This window comes from Taeniopygia guttata, chromosome 2 (genome assembly GCF_048771995.1).
Source record: "Taeniopygia guttata chromosome 2, bTaeGut7.mat, whole genome shotgun sequence".
NCBI lineage: Eukaryota > Metazoa > Chordata > Aves > Passeriformes > Estrildidae > Taeniopygia > Taeniopygia guttata.
Genome location: NC_133026.1, coordinates 52954544 through 52976555, shown reverse-complemented (window position 1 = coordinate 52976555; position 22012 = coordinate 52954544). Strand labels below are relative to the sequence as shown.

Below are 22012 nucleotides of genomic sequence, written 5' to 3'. Positions count from 1 at the left end.
TGGACAAAGTTGTTTCCCTACAATGCACATTTTCTGTGCATCAGGGCCAAGTTTAGTGTTCTACATACAAAACAGTATGATTATGTTCAGATGAACCTCAGATCCAAGCACCTTGGATCCAAATCCCAGAGATTTTCTGGGCTTACTTCAAATGGTGATTTTTTTGTTGAGGGCACTATTTGAATTTAACTGGCTAACAGATATTCTAGCCTGAATGCAATCAACCCACTGACTCTTTATTTAAACCCTAACTCATTACAGGTGAATGGTACCAACCACAAACAGACTTTATAGAGGCTTGCATGAATGTCTTTGGTGTATGTGTCTATTCATTTTAAGGTACAAAATAATAATAATTATTATAATAATAAAAATAGCTATTCTGTGTGCTGTAGCAGTTCTTGTATAGCTCACAATAAGTGCAGCTCTCAACCCCTCCCACACCCAACCACCCTCCCTTGCAAATATTTGTTAAATAAGGATTAGACAGGTCAGACACCATTGTAGTGCAAATAGTAAACGATTAAAAATTTTTTTACAAAATATAGAAATGTTTGATTCCAGTAACTGGACAAACATGTTCCTTTCAAGTATCTCTCACCAAAGATTTTTTTTTAAAACAAGTTACTTCCATTAAAAAAAAAAAAAGTCTCTCTTTTTTTTCTTCCTCTCACAGGTAAACAGTTTCAAACCATCTAGGTTGCATAGTTCTAACATTGTAAGCACCTTTACAGAATGTAACTTATTCTTTCATTAATTTTTTGTTCTGTTTTTTTCTTCATTTTTCTCTTTTCTTTTTTCTTCTTTTTTTTTGTTTTGTAAATGTAGTGCAGAAGATGAAGGTGTACACACCTGCACACTATTGACCCTTGATCAATGTTAAGTATGTGTATTGTGTCTGTATTTATAGAGACATGTATATAAATACATAGCCATATATATACAAACACAAACACCTACTCAGTTGCTCTGTAAATGTGGGGGGAAGCGCCAGTGACTGCAGTGATCATACACTTGGCTTTTCATTAACCTTTTGGACTTTTTCCAAATTTCTGCAGGTTGGATAAGCTGCTACCATGGCTTGACCTGATGGGTAACTAAGGGAGAGAACAGAACTTCCTTCCCCTAGTAGTAACTAATGTTTAGTATACTATGTGACAAGATAAGGAGCATACTGAAGGAAAGGGGAAATCCCCAATCCATACCACCTTTCAGACCTATCTTGTTCAAGCCCGGCTTCAGGATGTTTTCTTCCTTTTTTGTAGCTGAAGTCTTTTCTGGTCCTCTGTAAGTCTTTTTTTTTTTTTTTTTTTTCCTCTCTCTCCCTTTTCTTGCTCTCTTCTGTTTTTGCTTATATTTCTGATGATTGTTTCACTCAAAAAGATTATACATGTCTGGTCTTTCCTCTTCTTGGGCTTTTCATATGTTTTCTACTTAACAAGAAGGGTCTTGTGCACACTAGCATCTACGAACAGCCACACTCCTCCACAATCATATTCTGTATGTCTTTCTTAATGATGTTCTGGCCATCATCGTAGTAGAGCATGGACATGGGCCGGAGCTTGGTGGGCACACAACATGATTTGAGGTTGGCAAAGGGGCTATGGCCCCGCATGCGGTAGTGGTTAATGACAGTGGAGTGGAAAGATAACGATGAACCAGATGTGCCTGCTATATGGCTGGGACACTCTCCTTCGCAGTAGTTGGCATGATAACCTGTAGGAGCAATGATCCAGTCACTCCATCCTATGTCCTTGAAACTGACAAAGAACTGCTTCTTGCAGCAGATGTTGACTTTGCCATCACACTCCAGGCCTCGTCTTCGTCGCCTGTGCTGGCGATCCTCTGAGTGCCGGGCTAGCATCATTAAGAAGGGCCGATGTGATTGCTCCTTCTCCTCTTCTCCTGTGATTTCTCCAGCTTCCTTTTCTTTCCCTTCCCCATCATCTTCCTTTTTCTTCTTCTTGCCCAGTAGCACCAGGTTGGCTCCAGTCTCTTGACACAGGTCACAGGCAATCCGCACATCCAAAGAACTCTTCCCTTGGTCCAAGAGTCTCTGGACACTGCTGGAGACAGGAAAGATGTGCCAAGTACTCTTACGGGTGTCCACTGCCTTTTCTGAAATCAAAGTCTCACTCTTTTCACCTTTCAGCCCCCCATCCTCTGTATCTTCTGCTCCTTCAGAATTGCCTCTTGGCTGCCGCTGCTGTTGAAACAGGCGGATGGTGACTTTTGTCCTGCTCCGGTTGGCCTTGGAGACCTTCAGGAAGAGCCACACTTCAGCATGCTCCACCACCGATAATTCACTGCCTTCCTTGGAAATCTCAAAGTGCAACATTTTCTTGGCTGTGCCTGATTTGGTAAATGGAAATAGACAGGAAGAACTTGTTAGTATGTCTGCTTGCATTTTGTTAAAGAGAGTTCTGTTACTTTTTCCACAGTCATGAAGTGCCCTACGTTTTCTGTTTGGTTCTTTAAATTTTTATGGATCTTCTGTTCTAACCTTCCTTCAACCCCTTCTCAGTTTGTATTTTGTGAAAATTCTCATTTTAGAAAGCTATACATTTGCCTAATTTACAGCACATTTTAACCTGAGCATTTTTCATAGTGACAATATAGTCATTATTGTAAAGGATCTCATGGCAAATAAGCATCAGTGGCTGCCAAGGTTTGCTTAAGCTGTATTTGTGATCACTGGGAGTTGAAAAGCAAAAATTCTTTATGATGGCAGTCCATATGTACCATATGCATAAAAATCTACACCTAATGTCTGGTTAGGAAATAAGGTTCAGTGCTACCAGTTCTTTAGCAATACTTTGAAAACTATGTGGGGAAGAGGTTTACACTTTTCCATAAAAAATGTGTCTTTCATTTGCATCTTAAAATGAGTTGTAAATATCCATTGTTTCAAAAACAAACATGATAAAATATGAACCTCCACTTTAAGAAGTTTGAAGAGTTATATTGTAAAGAATTGCAGAATTGCAGCAGGCAGACTTTTTATCTTGTTAGATGTTAGCTGTAGATCCTGTTCCTAATTTAACACACTGTACTTGCTGTGATTATAGTAACGGTGAATACACTGAGAAATGAGCTAGAGAACTGTATAATTATGGGGATGGTTCTCTGGCATAATTGTATCAACTTGCTGAGATGTCATTATGATGATTGTGATGGTGAGGAGGTGTTTCTCAGATACAGAGCTCATATCCCTGGCAGAAGTTGGAATGAATAATGAGGGCTGTTTAATGATTTGATCACTAGAGCATGAAGAAGTTAAAGAGAGAATGAATTAGCTGGGGGGTGGTGGTGATATTATTTTTTCAAGAGAGGTACTTTTCTATTTTCTTGACAAAGAAAAAAGCCCTGATGACGTCTTTTGTTCCTTCTCAGCATGAAGGCTAGGATGGACTTAGGTCACAAACTTGCAATGTACAGACATCTGGCCTTAGTGAGAAAGAAACAGTATTCATAATTATCAATTTGTCATCAATATTATTCTTGAGCTACCCATATTTGTTTACCAAATTTTCTGTACAGTAATTCTTCTTGTGAGTGAACCAGAACTTTGCAGCCTAAAACCAGAAAGTGGTGATTAAAACAGAAGTAGCAGGACACATACAGGAAAAATTGCCCTCCTTGTAGCACGGCTTTTCTCCTTGTGTCCCCTGCAACTGAATTAACCACTCAGGCTCCCTGAACAGTTCCCTATTCTCTCATTCTCAGATGAGACAGGACCAGAGCAAAATCACAGGACACATCTACCTTGTGTTCACTTGCAAATTCAAGAGTTGCTGATGTCTGAAGTTTGTAGGCAGGCCGTGCTGCCCCTTGAGCTACCTGTTGCTTTTCTTCTCTGTGAAGTACTAGCAGTGACACATTCAGCTTTCCCTCGTGGCATTCCCAGGTCAAAGGGAGAGACATTTCTTAATTACAGTGTCCAAAAGGCATAGTGTTTTGTTTTTGTTTTCCCTCCAAGTGAGAGTGTGAAATTGTAGACTTTAACTGTCACTGAGATATGGAAACACATGGTTTGTGTTAGCTGCTTCTCACAGACGGCTGATGCCAGTCTTCAGAGTGAGTTACTTTAATTTCTCAGGGAGCTACATGAACCAGAGGGATTTTGCTTTGAAAAGGAAGTAGCTTAGAAAAAAGAGAGAGCGAGCTGATCAGTACTGTGAGGCATGATGAAATTACTCTTTTCTATTATTTTTTAATTGAGTCATTCAATAATACCTGAATGTCTAATGCTGGTTATTTTTTCCATTCTGGTAATCAAACTATGCCAAAGCTACCAGCTGTGTTTGAGCAGAAGTCACGTGATAACCACCAATCTCATTCCTGACTCAGTTTCAGAGCATGAGGAGTTGTACAGTGACATCCCTCCAGTCCAAAGGAAGTCCAAAAGTGTGGTTGCCTTGTACACAGGGTATTATGTTATGGAGTGTTCTCTATGAGAATGGCTACTTCTAAGGGCTGTGAGAACCAGCCAGCCTCTGGCTTTATTCTCCCTGACTCACTCTTATAAAGCAAGCTTCTAACTTAAGGTTATCCCTTTCCAGTCCTGATAAATCTATTCTGAGGGGGACCTGGACTTAAAGGGACCCTGAAGGCAGGTGATGAGCCAAGAGTGGGTTTCTGCCAACCAAGACTCCCCATCCAACCCATTCTGCTTGCTGCCTCTACCCAAAGAAACCTTGGTGGAAAAAAAAAATAGTGGTTTAGATCAAGCTGCAGACGGTCTTCTGACACCAGCAGCCTCTTCCCAGCTGCTTTTCTTTCCCCAGAGCTCACAAACGTCTGTGTGGTATAAACATGAATTGCTGGGAATTGCCATACTTAGTTTGCATTCCTGACAAACCAAGCTGGGCATGGACAGCAGTTCTGGCACTAACAGGGGTCCTGCGCATGAGTAGATCAATTGTGCTGGGTGCATGAGAAGCTCATCTGTGCTGGACATGGACAAAAAACATGGCCTTTTCATCTGCTCTGGAGAAAGCAGGTAGGGTGTGCAGACCTGGCTCCACAAGAAGAAGGAAGAAGCTATATGATCCATCTAATCTGAAAAGCCAGGCAGCCCTGAATTACAGAATAACCTAGCGCTGATAAGTGCTAGTGCATGGTATTTCACATTCTGCTATTTCCATCCTAGTGGGAGTTGAAAATAGTTACGAAGTGACGTATCTGCAATAGCAAATATTCACATTACCTTTTGCACTGGCCAGAAGCATAGTGATGCAAACGGTGTTTTTGACAAATATTGCATGAAAGAAACAGGACCTCAAGAACCTTCTTAAATAGCTTTTCAAATGCTCCTCTATGTGTGAAAGTAGAATTCTTCCTCATTACTAAAAATATTTGAACAGTATGGTGAAAATACGTGAGTATTTGTTTTTTCTTTACTTAAGGGAAGTGAACTTCAACAATGTAGCCTAAGACATGTCCTTATACAGGGGATAACAGTCTCCTTGTAGGTTGTTAGCTACAATAACAGCCTCCCTGGATGTGGTTAGCTACGTTTTCAGAAACAAATGGTGGATTAAGAGTCTAAAGAAAAAAGATGCAGGAAGCTTATCTGAGCCTAATATTTCTGAATGAAACAAAATCCTGAAACCTGCATAGCTAATAAAAGGTTTTATAGCAATTACAAAACACTTTTCCTTTCATAGGTCTTTTTAGAAGGAGACTGGGAATGGTGCAAGGTTGAGGATAAAAAGCATGCTTTCACATTAGGAAAAAACGAAGCTTTTCTGAATTCTCTCCACATTCACAACTAGTTTGTTACGATCACACAGCACAAATGGTATGAATCCTGCAGTTTTTAAGAGGTCACTGTTCTCAGACAAGCTAATTTTGAAGTCAGAGTTTGGCCTGTTCTAAAACCAAATTGAGACCCTAGGATGTGACTTATTATGGTTACATATTCATTTTATAACAGGATCTTTGTTTCCAAAAGCTTCAGTGCTACAATAAAATAAATTCTTCAAGTGTTTTGAGACAAAAAAAAAAAAAAACAAAACCAAACAAAACAAACCAAAACCCCCCCAAAAACCTATATTTAAATTTCTCCAGATATTTCTTAGGGCTTTAGCAGTCTTTCTTTTTAGGTCTGAATTAATGGTCAGGATCAAAGCTTCAGAAATATATACTGTTCAACAAACTGAAAGTTAAAGGGAGATTCCTGAAATTTGGGGATGGTATCACTTCCATAATTACATTTTGTTTACCTTTTTGTCCTGCCTTTACATTTGCCATGGCTGATTTGCAGGTTTGTTTTTTTTTATTTTTTCCATTTGTAATCATCCTGCTCCTCCTGCCTGACTGCTGAGGAAAGACCCACAGCCCAACAGTGATAATGCCTTCATCACTTCCATGCTCATATAAACAGCAATGTCAACAGCCTGGATTGTTATCATAGCAGAAGGCAGCTGAAAAAGGACACAAGGGATTACTTTGGGCTCCTATTGATTGCTTTTCCTCACTTCCCTTTCCCAAAACTTTGGAGAGGCTACCTCTCTACTGCTGAGCAAAGTCCCTTCCAGAAGGAGGGCTGTGATGCCAAAGGAGCAGTCTAGCAGGGCAAGTGACACCAGCAAATGATGTGAGAAGTGGTTAAAAATACAAGCTCTAAGAAGTAGTGCATATATGGTAAAAGGTTTAATGGAAGGAGTTACTGAATGGAAAGAAAGTGTAGCAGTATATATAGCATGGGAGTTTTCTCACATCTGTTTTTCTCTTCACTAGAGCTTGTGCACCTTTTTAGGAGAGAAACCTGAACATACAAGCAGAGGGGAGCCTGCACAGGTACCCTCCTCTCCACCTCTGGAAGGGTTGGCCAGGGCTCACACAGGACTCTGAGGTCAGCACCTGCTCCCAAGTAGTACATGGGTGATGGGCATGGCACAGTAGCCCGTGGAGAGATTGGCAGAGCCCTTGAGGGCCCAGGCACAGGGGGAGTGGAGGGGCAGCCCTGCATGAGGGAGCTCATGCTGTGCTGCAGCAGGAATCTGCAGGTTCAGTGTGCTCTTCCTCTGAGGCTAAGGATCCTTCCTTCAGTATGGTTGGCTTTAACTATGCAGTTGAAGTTCCGTTATTTGCAATTTTCAGCAGGATTCAAGATCAAGCTATGTTAGTTCAAGCTATATACATATACTAGGTGAAAGTTACATATATAGGTTGAAGCTATACAATTGAGTATCTTCTTTTGAGTAAAATGCAAAAATATTGTTTTTTTTTCCCTATAGGCTGTTAAATTATTAAGGCTTTTTCTTTCATAACAAAAGTAATTATTCTTTGTGACATTATAATGTGGCTTGTTCTTAATTTCTCTCAATACACTGGATTTATTTTCCTTTGAAAAATGCTCAGTGTGTAAGAAGGTGCTGTCGCTTTAAATATCTATGCTTCACTGGTGCTTAATTTTGAAACGTTTTTGCATTATACTGTAAGTGAACTGTTTTTCCATACAAAGCAAGCTTTTTTTTCCTTTTTTAGTTGCTAACTTTACTACTGCCTATGTTTAGATTTGGGGGAATTTGTACTGCGTGCCAATCTGTAATTACATTCAAAAGCATCCTTCCCTTCACTTCTCATTTCCGTTCCCCAGGAGACAGAAAAAAAATAGGTTACTAGAAAGGTTCCTCTAAAGAGAGTGAAGAGAAGAGCATGGTTATTGAGAGATAATTGCTCAAAATGTTTACTAATGAGTGACCACTGGAGTTAGATGAATTCTTTGCAGCATAGGATTTATTCAGAGAATTTAATGTTATCGTCTGGTAATTATCCCCCAGGCAGACTGATGATTACAAATCTCCTATTGCCACAGTAAGACAGTGGCCATTTCTGTGAATGCTTTTCAGCCTATGGATCACTGGCAAACAATTTATTCTGATTATTCATTATCTAGCATATGTGGTCGGTCATCCAGGTTGCATACTTTCATTCCTGCTCCCTTACTGCTGCCTCTTGTAGTGGGAGGAGAAATTACGGCACAATTAATACCTTATCTTCATGCTCACCTACCATTAGCTGCCAGAAAAGGGAGATTTTGTTGTAAGAGAAAAATAAACCAAAAAAGAATATCAGGAAAAAAGAACTATTCCCTGAGTGTTCGCATGGGGAAAAAAAAAAAGCAGCAGCGACTTTATTTAAATACCTTTTCTTGAAAAGTTAACCCAGAGAGGCATTGACCCAAAAGTTAACCCAAAGAGGTCATTCAGAATGTGAAATAATTCAGTTCTGGTGAACCTTGTCTCTCCTCTGCTATTTCGTTAGGAAGCACTTTACATCCACAGCTTTGAGTTCTTTCCAAATTGAAAGCCCTTCCCCCACATGGCTTCAAATATTTAGAAACAAAAAAGGTGTTTGTTTGGTTGAAGTTGTTTTTTTTTTTTTAAATTTGATTTCTTCATTTACATCTAAAATAGCTCACACAAACTTTAGGATCATTTGCACCCATAAAATATTCCAAGGTAAAAACAATCCCAAGCCTTCATCTTTTTTTTTTTCTTTTTTCTTTTTTTTTTTTTTTTTGTGAGAGCAATTTTTTTGTGCATACTTGTAATAATTTGCTGTAAATTCTAAAATGAAGTGAATCAGAGGCTGCCTATTTGTTTTCATTAAAATATTTAATTTCTGACCACTAAGACCCAAATCCCAGGCCCACTGAAATGAATAACAGAACTTCCAATTGCTTCCAGTAAACTAAGCTTCAATCCTATATCAATGTTGCAAGGCTCTGTTGCATTAAGTGAGACTGCCTTCTCATTGGCATACCTCTATATATAGATATAGATATAAGAATTCCTCAGCATAAATCACTTATGTGCATGCAAAGTAGATATATCCAGCACAAAGGAAAAGGCATGAATGCACATCCTTGTCTGCAGGAGTGGTATGGGTGCAGGCACAGGTGTACGAGTATGTCTGCCGTGGTATACCTGCATGTAAGGACATACGTGTGCTTATACACACATGCAGGCAAATACATATTCAGATGTTCCCTACTAGCACACAAAACTCTGGGCCTGGCTACGCAGAGATGGACACATACAGTACTTTCTGTACGGTTTTCTAAACTGGTTCCCACCTTCCTAGATTCATCTGTGCTTTCTCAGGTTGTTCTTTTAACCAACCAACCCCCCAACCCCCCCATCCCCCCTTAATTCTCACATTTTTATACAGTGAAACAGATCAATAAAGAATGGCTATCCTCTTCTGGAAGTAAATTGCTTTCATTTGCTAAATTTGAAATCTTTGATTTGGTATGCCAAGGGGGTGGGGGGGGTGGGGGGGGAGAAAAAAAAACAACAAGGGAAAATAAGCTTGTTTTCTAAAAGCCAAGGAGACTGCATTAAAAAAAAAAGATGTGCAAATCATCTCATATGGTGATTCATGGTCACATTTCTCAGTATCTTGTAAAAAACGAATATTTGTAATTTCTGATCTCTAGATTTCCAGCACTTCTAGAATCCACCTTTTACCCCCTTTACCTATTTCCTTCCTGCATGGTTTTTCTTGCAGCTTTTCACTCCAGTGAATCCCTGCCTTTCAAATAAACTAGAAGAGAGAAACGATCCCCACTCAGAGCAGCTACAGATAAGCATAAAGATCTCTGGGATTCAGAATTCAATTAGGTAAAATAAGAGTTTGCAGGGAGGTTGCCTCCTCGTGTGGAGCAAAAAGGCTTTGGAGTGTGCCCTCTCGTGGCCGTTCTTTATTGAACATGAATATTTGTACCCTTAAATACATCTCCTTTCAAAAGAAAATTGTTGAAAGTATTCAAAATACATAAGCGACACATCTTTTGGTTTTTTTCCTCCTGAACTGCCAGCTTTGTTGTATAGGGTAGGTATCTTCTGGGAAAAGACTATGAATAGATGCATACATGTATCCCTCTGCACATTAAAGTAGACATCACATGATCAAGTCAGTTCACCTGGGATTCTCTATGAAGTGGTACAAAACAGTGGAAGTGGTCTAAATAGCTGGCAGACTTCTCCTTTTTTTTCCCCTGGAATTTCTCCTGAAGAAATTCAGTTGGCAGAATCCCAGATCTGCCTAATAAGCTGTCTACTTAAAATAATGAATGAGTTAGTAGCCAATCATATTTAAAAGCATTGAGTATCTCTGTTGTTGAACTTGTTGGATTCACTTGTCACAAAATTATATGACCACCCTCCTCAGAAAAACTATTTTCAAGACTTTGAAGTAACACACAGAACTCTGGCACAGCTTCCCTTACAGCAGAACTGATCAAAGTTAGTAATCATTTTTTGTTATGCAAGTAGAAAATAATTTTCATGTTTTACTTGTAAGAGTGCCAAAGGACAGTAGGGTGCATATGTAACTTTTGCCCAATACTCATAGTCATTAGTTTTGCAGAGATCTGTCTGGATTTGTTAGCTGTGAAAACTACCTGCCAACTATTTTGCTGATTTCCTGGACATAACTACACCTGTTCTTCAGACAAGTTTACTGCATTTACTTCCCCTCTAATTATCTAAAGTCTGTGCTTGTTTGAATTTTGGTGTGTTTTAGAAAATAGCAGTCTCAAGACAGAGCCATATGCACAGGGTGCTGCTTGTTCATTCACTCAATTTCTTTGTATGTTTGAGAATATGGCTGATGAAAAATGGACATACTACCTTTTTATAAAGGCAAGTAGTAAATGTGACATCTGAAATACATGAGGAAACGCTGGTTTATGTCAAATCATGCCCAAAGAAACAAGCAGCCTACAGTCTTATTTTGCTTTTTGTAGACTTTTTTTAATACAGTATGAGATGTTTTCATTCATTTTCATTTATTTCCTATTGTCCTCTATTGAGGCAGAGTGAGTCTAATGTTAAAAGCAGGAAACACATTAACCTGGCTGTGAGCGGAACATGTTTGTTCTCCTGCTTGGTGTTGAAACTTCTTCACGCTATTCCCAGTTCCCACAGAACAAAAAGTGGAGATTGTCCCTGTGGCTATTTTCTATTCCTGTCCTTTTAACTCATACTTCCTATATGACATGTCACTTGCCTTTGTTCTTTGCCTCACTTTCCTTTACAGTAAAAAAATATTGGTTTAGTATTTGACAGGAATAGCTGCCAGTGCAGAAGAGGACAGGATCTCAAATAGGGTTTACTTAAGTTGTTGCAGCATTGGCACCTGTAAAGCGTGGTAGATCCTCTGATGTTAGCAAGTTACTAGATGAATGGCTGTAGAAGAAGAATATGCTTGAGTAATCTGAAGTTACTCCACAGAGTGGATTTATCATTTCCATTATAAGCCCAAACCGGAGCTCAGTCTTTAGGTTGCTAATAGTCCCTCCCTTGTCCCAAATCAAAGAGGTATAGAAAGGTAGCAGGTATGATAAAAATGAGCAGAGCAGCCCTCCTGCCTGGGCGTCCAGGACCATCTTAGTAGGAAGGAAGAGAACTGTGGCAGGGAGGAGAAGGCATGAGAAAACAGTGGATGCCCCTGTCCTGCAGCTCCACAGCGTAAGTCCTCTTCAAGTAATTTGTCAGCAACAGTAGGAGAACACTATGTAAATCAAGCTGAGTGACAGAGTTGGTGGCTGGTGGCGGGGGATCGGTGGCAGGATGATTGGCCAGTGTGTGGGCAATGGCACGATTTTTACTGCTCACGTGACCACAAGAGCCAATGGCTTCGGGAGCCACTGCTGGAGGGTACTGTACAGAGTAGGCATATATCAAATTCCAGATTCCTTTGTGTCAGAGCTCAGGAGAGACAATAATGTGTTTACAAATTAATGCGACGCACACAGTGAAGAGAAACCACTGTTCGTGCCATATGTGTTCCACTGTGCTCAGAGCGAGCTGCTGAAAACCAGGTGGGGAATCCGACTCATAGATAGCTTAGAGGTTTTCTTGCTTTTATAAATTAATTTCTAAACTAATGTTGAGCTACTCCTGCTTCTAATGACCTCTGGCATTGATGTCTTCTCCCTGCTTTCTGAAGTGGAGGGGATGGAAAATCTGAAAAGCCTGAGCTCTCATGCTAAAAGAACTGATAATATGTATATTGACAAGGACTCAAAAGGCAAGGGCTCCTCGTACAGTTGGAAATCAGACAGCCAGCAGGAATGTCTGCACTTACAAGCATGCACACTTCTTGTGCATGGCTTCCCTGCAATCAGAACATCTGAGTCAACAGGTTTTCAGGACTGGAAACTCTGAGTGTTGTCTTAATTGTTTATACTGCTGCAGCAAACTTTTAAACAAAAATGCTTGGAGTTCCTTTGCATACTTTGCCTACCATATGCTGTACCAAACAAAACAATGACATTCTTTTAAAACCGTCTTGGCAACAGGAAAAATGCTTTGGCTAGACAGCATCATAAAAAGTTGCTGTTAGTTAGATGATAGACTTATTGCAAGTAACTGCTATTGATGTGTGCACTAGTATACCCACATACACTAACAGATTTATGTGCAGATACACATATGTTGAATTAAAATGGGTTATGGTCCTATTCATGTAGGAACAAGACGGCAAAGTACAACTTTAGAGTTGTTTCCTATGGGCAGTTTGTGTTAGCCTAAAGACATTACTTACTAAATACATATATTCTGAGCTCTTGCTGCCTAAGAGTTACGGGGAAAAGAACTGTAAAAGAGTTCAAAATACACTCTACCAAGGTTGCATTTTTGGCAGGAGTGTTTTAGGAGCAGAATCTTTTTTCCAGTATGCAGAAGTCTGCATTACAAATTGGATCAGCTACAGCAACTTGTCCAGTTCTATTGAAGTCATCTGACAGTCCCTGCAACTCTTTATTGCCAAAGATGCTGTGTTAAATTAAAAAAAAAAAAAAAAAAAGACAAAAAATGAGGGAAAAAGCCCACAAAAAAGCCATCTCACTTCTAAAACTTAAAGCTGCTTCATCTGATTTTATAACTTCCACTATAATTTTTACATGAAAGGGCTGTTTCTAAAGTAGTTTGCAGTTCACTTTCTGTCTTCATAAACTCCCCAGAAGGCTACAGTCTTTTTTCTTTTGCCATCAACTCTGCAATCCAGCCCTATACTGCAAGTACCCTGGATTTACAGGCAGAGTTTGGAGGACCCTGCTGCAGCCTGACTTTATGTTCAAGATTGGTTAGAAAGCTTCCTCCCTGTGTGACTGACTGTGCTTAGCAAGTGTAATCTGTAGCCAAGACTAAGTCAGAAAAATCAAATTCCTTCAGAGTCCTACCCCCCCATCCCATTCCTCCTTCTCCCTTCCCCCAGGTCTCATCCTACAACCTCACAGAAAACATTATTGCTGAAGAAAAGAAAATAAGTTATTGCAGTTTTGGCAGAAAGGATATTTTTCAGTTTGGGCACAAAGGATATTTTACATTATTTTTTTTTAAAGCACTCACCTGATTCCGCAAAAGTGATGATTTCTGAGGTTTGCTCCACAACTTCATTCATTTCGGCTCTTCTTCCAACATCATCCTCTATTTCCACATAACCATCCTCTCCCACCTTTCCCACGTGGAGTTTTTTGATGGCATTTAAAAGTGCTGCCTTGGGCACTGGCTGGGTGATATTAGGTCTGTCCCTCAAGTGCAACATGTTCAGTATGTGCTTCTTTACTGCTTCCACCATCTCAGGCTGTGAGCTGGGCACATCCTTTGAGAGCGTGGCAAGGGCACATGATGGACAGTCAGTGACTGAACTGTGCCCCTCGGATCCTGGGGTTGGGGAACTCCTCACTATAATCCAGCAAAGCACCAACAGAAATCCTCTCTTCCAAAGCAAAGGCATCCTGGCAGCAAAAGTTGTTGTGATTCCCTTTTTAAAAGGCCCTGCTTTTCCTCCCCCTTCACGAACAGTTTTTTTGGGGGCTGGTTTAGTTTGTTTGTTTGTTTGTTTGTTTTTCCTTCTCTTCAGCAAATTCTCTGGAACAAGAACCAAAAGTTTTCTGTGAAGTTTTGTTTGCAGGTTCCCACTCTGAATGCAATAAGTGCTGTAGATGTTTGTGGCTGTCAGGGAGAAGAGTTCTGACTCTGTCTCAGAGTAGGAGAGAGACACAGAGAGAGGGAGAGAGAGAGAGAGGACGGATTGGCCTAAAGTGAGTGAGTGAATGAGAGAGGGAGGGAGTTTTGTCTGTGAGTAAAGGCTATGATTAGGAAGGGGGAGGAACAGGCAGGCTGGCTTCCTTATGCTCATTGCTCCCCTAACACACACCTCTCTTCAAATATCACTACTCGTGGTTCCTTCCCTCCCCCCTTTCTAAAATATCTTCTCATTCCTGTAAATTTAGTCTTTTTTTTTCCTTTTTTTTTCCTTTCTGTTTGACCCCTCCCCCCCCCCAGTTGTCATCCCCCCCCTTTTTTTCCTTTCTTTTTGTTTTGTTTTGTTTGTTTTATTCCTTCAACAGTATCACTGGCTTAACTAAACAGAGGAAACATGAATGAATGAAAAGAGTGAAATCTTTAACGAGCACCTTGCTCTTGGTCCTGCCTGGTATTGTTAGGGATAGCAGGAGATGTTAAATAGCTTGTGAATGAGATGGGAATGAGGGCAGGGGCTCTGAATATTTTGAACAGAACATTATTTTGCCTGGAGTAGAAGAAAAAAATCTTTTCTGCTCACTTCTAAATGCTGGGGGTTATCAACACTGGCAAAAGGTCTGACAAGCACAAAACAGCACTGTTGTTTGGAGGGCTTTATAATACATGATACACTCCCCAGCTGCAAAATGCAGTCAGGCACTGAAAGCCTAAGCAGGAGCTGGTACATATATGTGACATGACATGGTAGTGCCATATAATAGCCCTACTTCTGTGCTAGTCTGTGCCTGGAAGTTCTTGGGTAGATATATTTAGGTTTGGGGTTAATCAAGCAATGCCTGAAAAATGCTTTGAATGTGAAAAGTGTTACATGTCATCTGGCCAAATCATACTTGCTTCTGACTCAGGCAAATCCCTCATCGATGCCAATAATAATTCTGTCTGAGTGAAGGCTGAGTAAGATCTTCTGCATTTGGTCCATTGTTATTAGGAGGCACTTATTACTTCATTCATTTAAATCTCAGACAGCAATCATAATATTAGAATAGGACATTGGAAATTAAAAAAAAATCTAAAGCACTGCAAGAAGTTTCAGCCAGTGTTGGTAGCCCCTTGTCAGTTTATGCCAGGGAGGGCTTTGCTCTGCAGTGAGAAGGCATTCCCTGTGCCATTGCCATGGCTTCAGGTTGCCTTCACGTTCTGTATCCCCTCCGTTCTCCTTCTTACCCAGCAAAGCTGAAGTTTGCAAACTTGCTTACATTTGAATATGAGAATGGAAAAATGACAGCTATAACTATAAATTTTGAGATTCTTCCTTTCAAGACATTATCTTGTACCAGTTTTCTTAAAGCAGCTTCTTCTTTTTTTAGCGTTTGCCCTCTTTCTTTTCATTCCTTTCATTCTCTCTCTACCACACCTCTGTCTTCTTAGATGGGCTTACCTCCTACCCAGCAAATATTCCAGCATATCTCAGCATATTACTGTCAACCATTGTATTTCACAGTGGAAAGGAATAATTTATAAATATAAGCATTGAAAGGTCTCTCATTTCCATGAGATGACTACAGGCACATGGGCTAAGAGACAGGCAAGGAATTATAGGTAGAGTAAATGAAACATACAGAAGTAATTGAACAATCAACCAAAGTCTTACAAATGTTATATACTGCTAGTCCTTTTCAATTAAGATCTTTTATAAGTCTTTTACTGTTATAAGGCATCCACAGTACCCCCTCATCTGTGTTTTACTGACCTCAGTTACTATACTGTTATATACTGTTACACTTACAGGTCTGTCAGCATTATAAACCCTGCAGCCATTCTTATAAACACATCTTTGTAACACAAACCTCACTATAATACATTGAATTTTCTTGGATCTTGTGAACAGACCAAAGTCTGTTGTAATTATATGAAGTCTGAAAGTCAGCTTGAAATAGAACTAAAAGTTTAATTGGATGAAAAAATAATTTCAGATGAAAATATGCATTCATGATTAGATGTACTAGCAGATGACATAATTAAAGGAGTTATATATAGTTCTAATATAGCACCTATCCTAACAGTGTCTGATGAAAAGTAAGGGAGCGGCATAAATCAAAATAAAATGCAGATAAGTATGTCTGGGTTCTTGCTGTGGGGTATATGTTGCTTGCCATATACTACAGGTACAGTTATCGCATACAATCTCTATTACATAGAGGTACAGCATATTTTACTTGCATGCCATGATGATGACAGATTTAATGCTAAAGCATAACTTTCTAAAAACCACTGTTTTCTAAGAGAGTCTTCCAATACCGCTGATACATGGTTTATTTGTACTTACATGTATATACATATACGTACAAAAATACATACAGAAATGTGTTTGAATACATACAGAAATGTTGGTTCAGACTCTTTCTTCAAATTACCTGAGCTGCAAAGTTCTGCATATGCATTCATTCAATGTAACCCTAAGAGTATGCAACAGCATGCACAGGAATTAAAAGTTTCAGTTTGAAAGGAAAAAAGCTGATTGAAAGTTTTACCTCTCTAGTCCTGACTCTCAGAAGGAGACTGCTGTATTGTGCTTTAAGAACTGCTGAAGTTCCTCTTTGTGGTACTCATAATGCGAAGCTTTATACTGTACTTCTCGTGTGTACACATCACATATAACGTCTGTCAAAAGTGGGCCGGATCACTGTGCTGGATTGGTTAATCCTGTTACATCAGCAATTGACTGTTTTTCCTGTATGAGACATACTTCTGGTAATTAATTATCTAATGGAAACTCCTCATTCTCTAGCATGACAAAATATCGTGGATCAACTTGTGGTGATTTCTGTATCCATTTAAAGACTAGAACTTAAAATCAGACAAAGCAAACATTATGAGTCAGGAAGATACACTCCAACTTGTTGTATTGCATAGCTAGATATTATTAGATGTAGATAACACTGTTCTAGTTCAAATACAGTATTTGCCAGATACTTAATTACTACTTTGCAAATTGTTTTCTTCTTCTTACATTCTTGAGGATATACCAGATAATCTTTCTGCAAATTTGGATTTTTTTCAAATTCAGGAAAATGCATTTGAGTAAGAATCCTTTGGCTTTGGATGATTTTTTTTTTTTAATTTCAATCTCTGAATAAATATGTCCTTCTGTTTAAATTAGGAATCCCTTTAAAGCTCTTTAAAAAATGAATCATATTGCTCCTGTCCAATTCTCCTGGCTCCTTGACGTGCAGATTGCATCACACTATTAAAAACTGTTTAGATATCTAAAAATAAACTACAATGAATGACAGTTCACTTTTTTTTTTGCAAGTGTGGTATTAACACTTGTCGAATAAAATAAATGGCAATTTTAATTTCAATTTACATTAATGAAAATCAGAAATAACTATGCCAATTAGGCAGTACAGAAGTAATACATAAAAGGTCAAAAGTAAATCCAAAATCCATCTCCTTTCTTAAACACATATAATAACTGGCTTTATGTGGTACCGTTTATGACAAATGGCATGATCATGCAGTCTTTACTCATTCATAACACCCACTGATTACCAGAAAATCCCCATCCCTCAGATTTTTTTTTTTTTGGCCTGAATCGTACTTATAATTATATTTTTTATGTCCTCTTGGTATTGTAACTTTAATTTATCTTGGAATATGGCTGATCTGCATCAAAGAAAGATTTCAAGCTTTCAATTTACAGTGATACTAGGGAGTCCTTATAGCAGTGTTGATCCCAACTGGTGTGTGTGCTTTATTCACACAACAGCTTTGGCAGAATGAGAAAAAAATCAGAAGTTAATGGGAAACATATGACCAGATAGGTTGCTTTGTTTCCCATTTTTAATACGCATATAATAAGTGAAACAGGTTGCAGTAGCTTTTCTGCAATCTGAGTTTGGTGGTTCCAGTTGCTACAAAGAACAACGCTTCTTTTTTTTGTTTTTTGGTTTTGGTTTTTTTTTTTTACTTTTTTTGTTTTGTTTTTTCACCCCTCCTTTCTTTTTCCTCAGGGACAGTGAGACACTTGCTTCAAGAAACAGATAATGAGCACATATATACCCAGTTAGTCTCAGGACTCTATTTTTCGTGGGGATCCTAAACCCAGGTTTTGCCAAACGACTTTTCCACCTTGCAGTCCTGCTGAATTTGGTTTGAACTGACATCCTAAAACTCTTGGAAATTTGTTGCGTACTGGTAGTGCAATGCCTGTTGCAGTTTGTCAGCGGACATACTCTCAGCAAGGGACCCTACATTGCATTGCATTTACGGAGAATAGAAAATTTGCCCCGGGAGTACCGGAGCTGTCTCCTGCTTGGAGTCAGAGTGGTGCGGTGCCGGCTGTGACCGTCGCTCCCCTCCTGGGGCAGCGACCAGCCGGGACCCAGCTTCTCCCAGCTTCTCCCACTGCGGCAGTGGGGCAGAGGATTCCCAGGGAGAAGTGTGTGGTCCGTGACAGAACGAGAAAGCTACCGAGTGAAGCACAGCGAGCACGTATGTGATTTATAGCGCAGGATAAGTTCTGAAAGGAGTTTAGGAGAAGTGAAAAGCATTATTCATTTCAGAGCATGCTCCTTATTGCCCCGGGGAGTTTGTATATAGCTTTACCAAAGGCCTAATGAAAGCTTTACTCGGTGACTAATTTTTTTTCACACCTATTTCTCTCTTTATAAATATTTTTTCTCCCCATCCCCCACCCCCCACCCCGCCGCACTCCTTTTCATTTTGTTGAACACAGCAACACCTGCTGGCAGTGGTCCGGGAGTACTGCTGGAAAGACCCACTGATCTAACTCTTCAGACCAGCTGCCATTGAGCACTGCCAAGCCATATTAATGAGCTGCCTCTATTTTTACCCCTTCCTGCCAGAAAGGGCAATTGCTCTTGGGAAAGACTGTAGCTGGGTTTGGTTTTTTTCTTTTTTCTGATTTTTTTTTTTTTCTGTCAGTTTCGGAGTCCGGATGATCATTGTTCAATTGGGATTTCTAATTTAAATTCTGATACCACCAACCGAGACCACATAAAACATTGGAGTGATGCTGAGCCTATCTTGCTGGCTCACAGGCATATTTTAGTTCCCTGCTGTATCAGAAATAACTAAAAGAATTGGACTGAGAAAGAAAGGTTAGTACTACAGCAACCTCTTTTTTTTTTTTTTATTCTTTTCCTAATTGTGAATTTTCACTTACAAACCATTTTTAAAAATGGCCCAATGCCACTTCATTATTCACCCACTGGATATTATATGATTTACTGACTACTCTGGAATTCTGAATTCCATACAACAGTGTCTGTCCATCTCCATCCCTGCTTTGAAGAGCAGCCACTAGAAAACATACTGGCACAGATTTCGGTGCAAATCAGCTGGAATTTCACTCTGTTAAACCTTAGTTTCCTGTAATAATAAGAAAAGATATGACAGAAACTTACATTTAGAAGTTTTATGTTTCTACTTTTTATGTAAGTGCACCAATTAAGGCTGGTCTTGCTATTGCTACTAACTCAAATGCTTATGTGCTGTTTAGAGGGGTCAGTGATTTCAATAATAATTAGTGAGCTGGTCAAAAAATAAAGTTCATCTGAGGATAAGAACTCTGCCTAGAGGGTAGGGTAAATAAGAGCTTTCTTGCCTTTCTTTTCTAATATTGATGGATGACACTTTTTACAGGAGTCAGGATATATAAAGTCAATCTGACAAATAGGAGCAAGTATGTTAATTTTCTTTCTAAATTATACCTATGTCTCCTGACATGTCAAAAATTGATATTTTTACTTGCCAACTCGTGGAATAGTGAGCTTTAACAAAAATATTTCATGTCTGTGTTATTTTAGCATATGTGTTGCCTAGTTAGACTTAAAACTAAAAGTCAAGGCATATGAATATGTAAGCCCGGTGATATAGATGATCTTATTAATGCAATGCACTATGACACAACTATATGTTATAATTAGAGCTTGTTCAAAACTTTTCCTTTTGGGAAAAACCTATTTACAAAGAGAATTTTCTTGAATTTATAGAGAGAGTATGGACTTAAATTGTAACTGGAGAGAGTAGTCCACAGAACTAAAGTTGTTCACGCAACTTGTTTGACAGGTGACTTTTCAGTACATTACTGCAAAAGTAATCTTTTTTCTTGAAAAACAGTTCTGTAATGTGTAAAATATCTTGAGTGATGCTATCTTCAAAGATATTTTGAGATTATGATTGGAGTCACATCAATGATTTAAACAAAAGGGAAGGACCACCAGGTGGCAGATACCATTTGGCTCCAAGTAGGGTGAAAACAATTATAGGTAAATTAAAGCTATTATTGAAAGTCCACTAACAATAATTTGCATGTCGTTGAAAATTTTGATGGATGCTCAAAGCATGCATCCAAATAATTTCTTATGTAATTGTCCTTCAGACAGTGGAGTTTTATCGTATCTTTGCACCAACTTCAGAATGATAGGAAGTGGTCTTATTTTTCTGACAAGCCCTGAATTCTCTGTTCTGTGTTCCTTTTACTACAGTTAATCAAATCACAGCACACACAGCCGTTTAAGTTACAGACTGACATTATTTTTTTAGGATCAACTCTTAATGTCACTGAAGTTAGTGCTGACTGTGGGAGCAGAAGTCAGTTGAATCAAGCTTAGACTCTGAGGATAAGCATAAACCATTGATGGGCAGAAAAAGACACAAAACATCATATCTTAGATAAAAGCTTTTCAGATGATTATTCAGTGATGTACTTCCCAAAGTAATATTGTCTGTGGATTGTAGAAAGATTTGCAACTGTGTTTGCAAGAGGAATGGTGGACCCTTAGTTAATATGAATTGGGGTAGCTCTTCTGACTTCAGGGATTGAGTTACATCAGTAGAAGGTCTGATGTAAAGTCTGTTTGCTTAATTTAATGTCTACATATTAATGTTTAGGTTTTGGCTTTTCCTTTTAAAAACTGATCCCAGTTTTTGTCTGGTTTGAAAGGTCCAATTTCATCTTGGCTTAGCTCCTTCCATGATGGGGGTATATTTCGCGCACTAAGTTTTGGTTACTTATAAATCTCCTGATGTGTGGGAGGGAATTGAATGAAGCTTGTAAGTTTTCTCTTTTCACTGAGCTGAACTCAACAAGAGATCACACTGGCAAATCTTCCAAGGTAGTCATCATGTACAGGCCTTTGGGAAAAATTTCAGTGTTGCACATCAGCAGATATTCCCATCTGTGAGATGGGAGCAGCAAATTGACATAAGTGTCATACTGAGAATACCAACAAAGTGAATTTTAAGAAGTATATATTGATCTTCTGCATGGTTGCTGCTTTGTCACTGTGATGAAGTAAATACATTCTGCAGTGAAAATTTTAAGAGGAACCCTGACTGCTTACAACTGTTTACCGAAAAGAGTGCTAGATGGGGACCCAGGAAATCTGAATATTATGGCTCTACTATCAACTGCAGAGGACAAGTACCTCATGTCCCCATCTGTAAAGTTGAAGGAATCAGTATCTCTTCTGAGATCTGTGGGTCAAAAATGACAAACAAGCCCTTGCTGCTGTTTTGTTTCTTGTGGTCACTGGTTTTCATGTGAGTTATTTAAAATAATGTTTGGACTCATTTCCAAGATAGACACAGTTTAAATCTGAGGGGTGGGTTAGACTTCAATTATTATTTTCAGAGAAACACAAGAAGTTACTGAGGAAATTTCACATGTGGAGGAGTGAGGGGAGTACAGTGAACAGGCATCATTTTTTGACATAATGAAGCTGCTCCTCTTTTCTGTGCACGTACCCTTGCCCCAACACTGTTTTAAAAAGCACTGGCAATTACCCTGAGATTCCAGGTTCCAGTGTAAACCTACCTATGTTTTGAGAATTTATCTCAGATTTTTTCCTCAAATCTGGGGTAATAAAACTTGAGATTTAACTTGGTAGCGTGAAGTTGAACTTTTGGAATGGGTATGAGATCCTCAAATCTGGATTTAATTTCCATTCTGTTAAATTTTCCAATTTGACTTCACA

The 22012-nt window shown here is 39.1% G+C and overlaps 1 protein-coding gene across 2 annotated transcripts; it reads right to left on the bottom strand.

The window, feature by feature from the left end:
* Positions 1 to 820: 820 nt before the first annotated feature.
* INHBA (inhibin subunit beta A) lies at positions 821 to 16652 on the bottom strand. 2 transcript variants are annotated; one of them, XM_072925941.1, is made up of 3 exons: positions 16541 to 16652; positions 13371 to 13892; positions 1324 to 2352 (listed from the first exon to the last, which is right to left on the bottom strand). In XM_072925941.1, the coding sequence occupies exons 2-3, from the start codon at positions 13756 to 13758 to the stop codon at positions 1466 to 1468; spliced, it is 1275 nt and encodes a 424-aa protein (XP_072782042.1). In that variant the 5' UTR covers positions 13759 to 13892; positions 16541 to 16652; the 3' UTR covers positions 1324 to 1465. The 2 variants fall into 2 exon arrangements, with proteins under 2 accessions (XP_012426950.2, XP_072782042.1); XM_012571496.5 differs by lacking the exon at positions 16541 to 16652 and having other exon boundaries at positions 821 to 2352; positions 13371 to 14210.
* Positions 16653 to 22012: the final 5360 nt, after the last annotated feature.

Excerpts from the sequence above, each read along its gene's own strand:
- INHBA (XM_012571496.5), bottom strand. The coding sequence starts at position 14,163 with ATGAGCATAAGGAAGCCAGCCTGCCTGTTCCTCCCCCTTCCTAATCAT. Across the intron at positions 2,353-13,370 it reads CATCACTTTTGCGGAATCAG|GCACAGCCAAGAAAATGTTG; the intron begins GTGAGTGCTTTA and ends TTACCAAATCAG.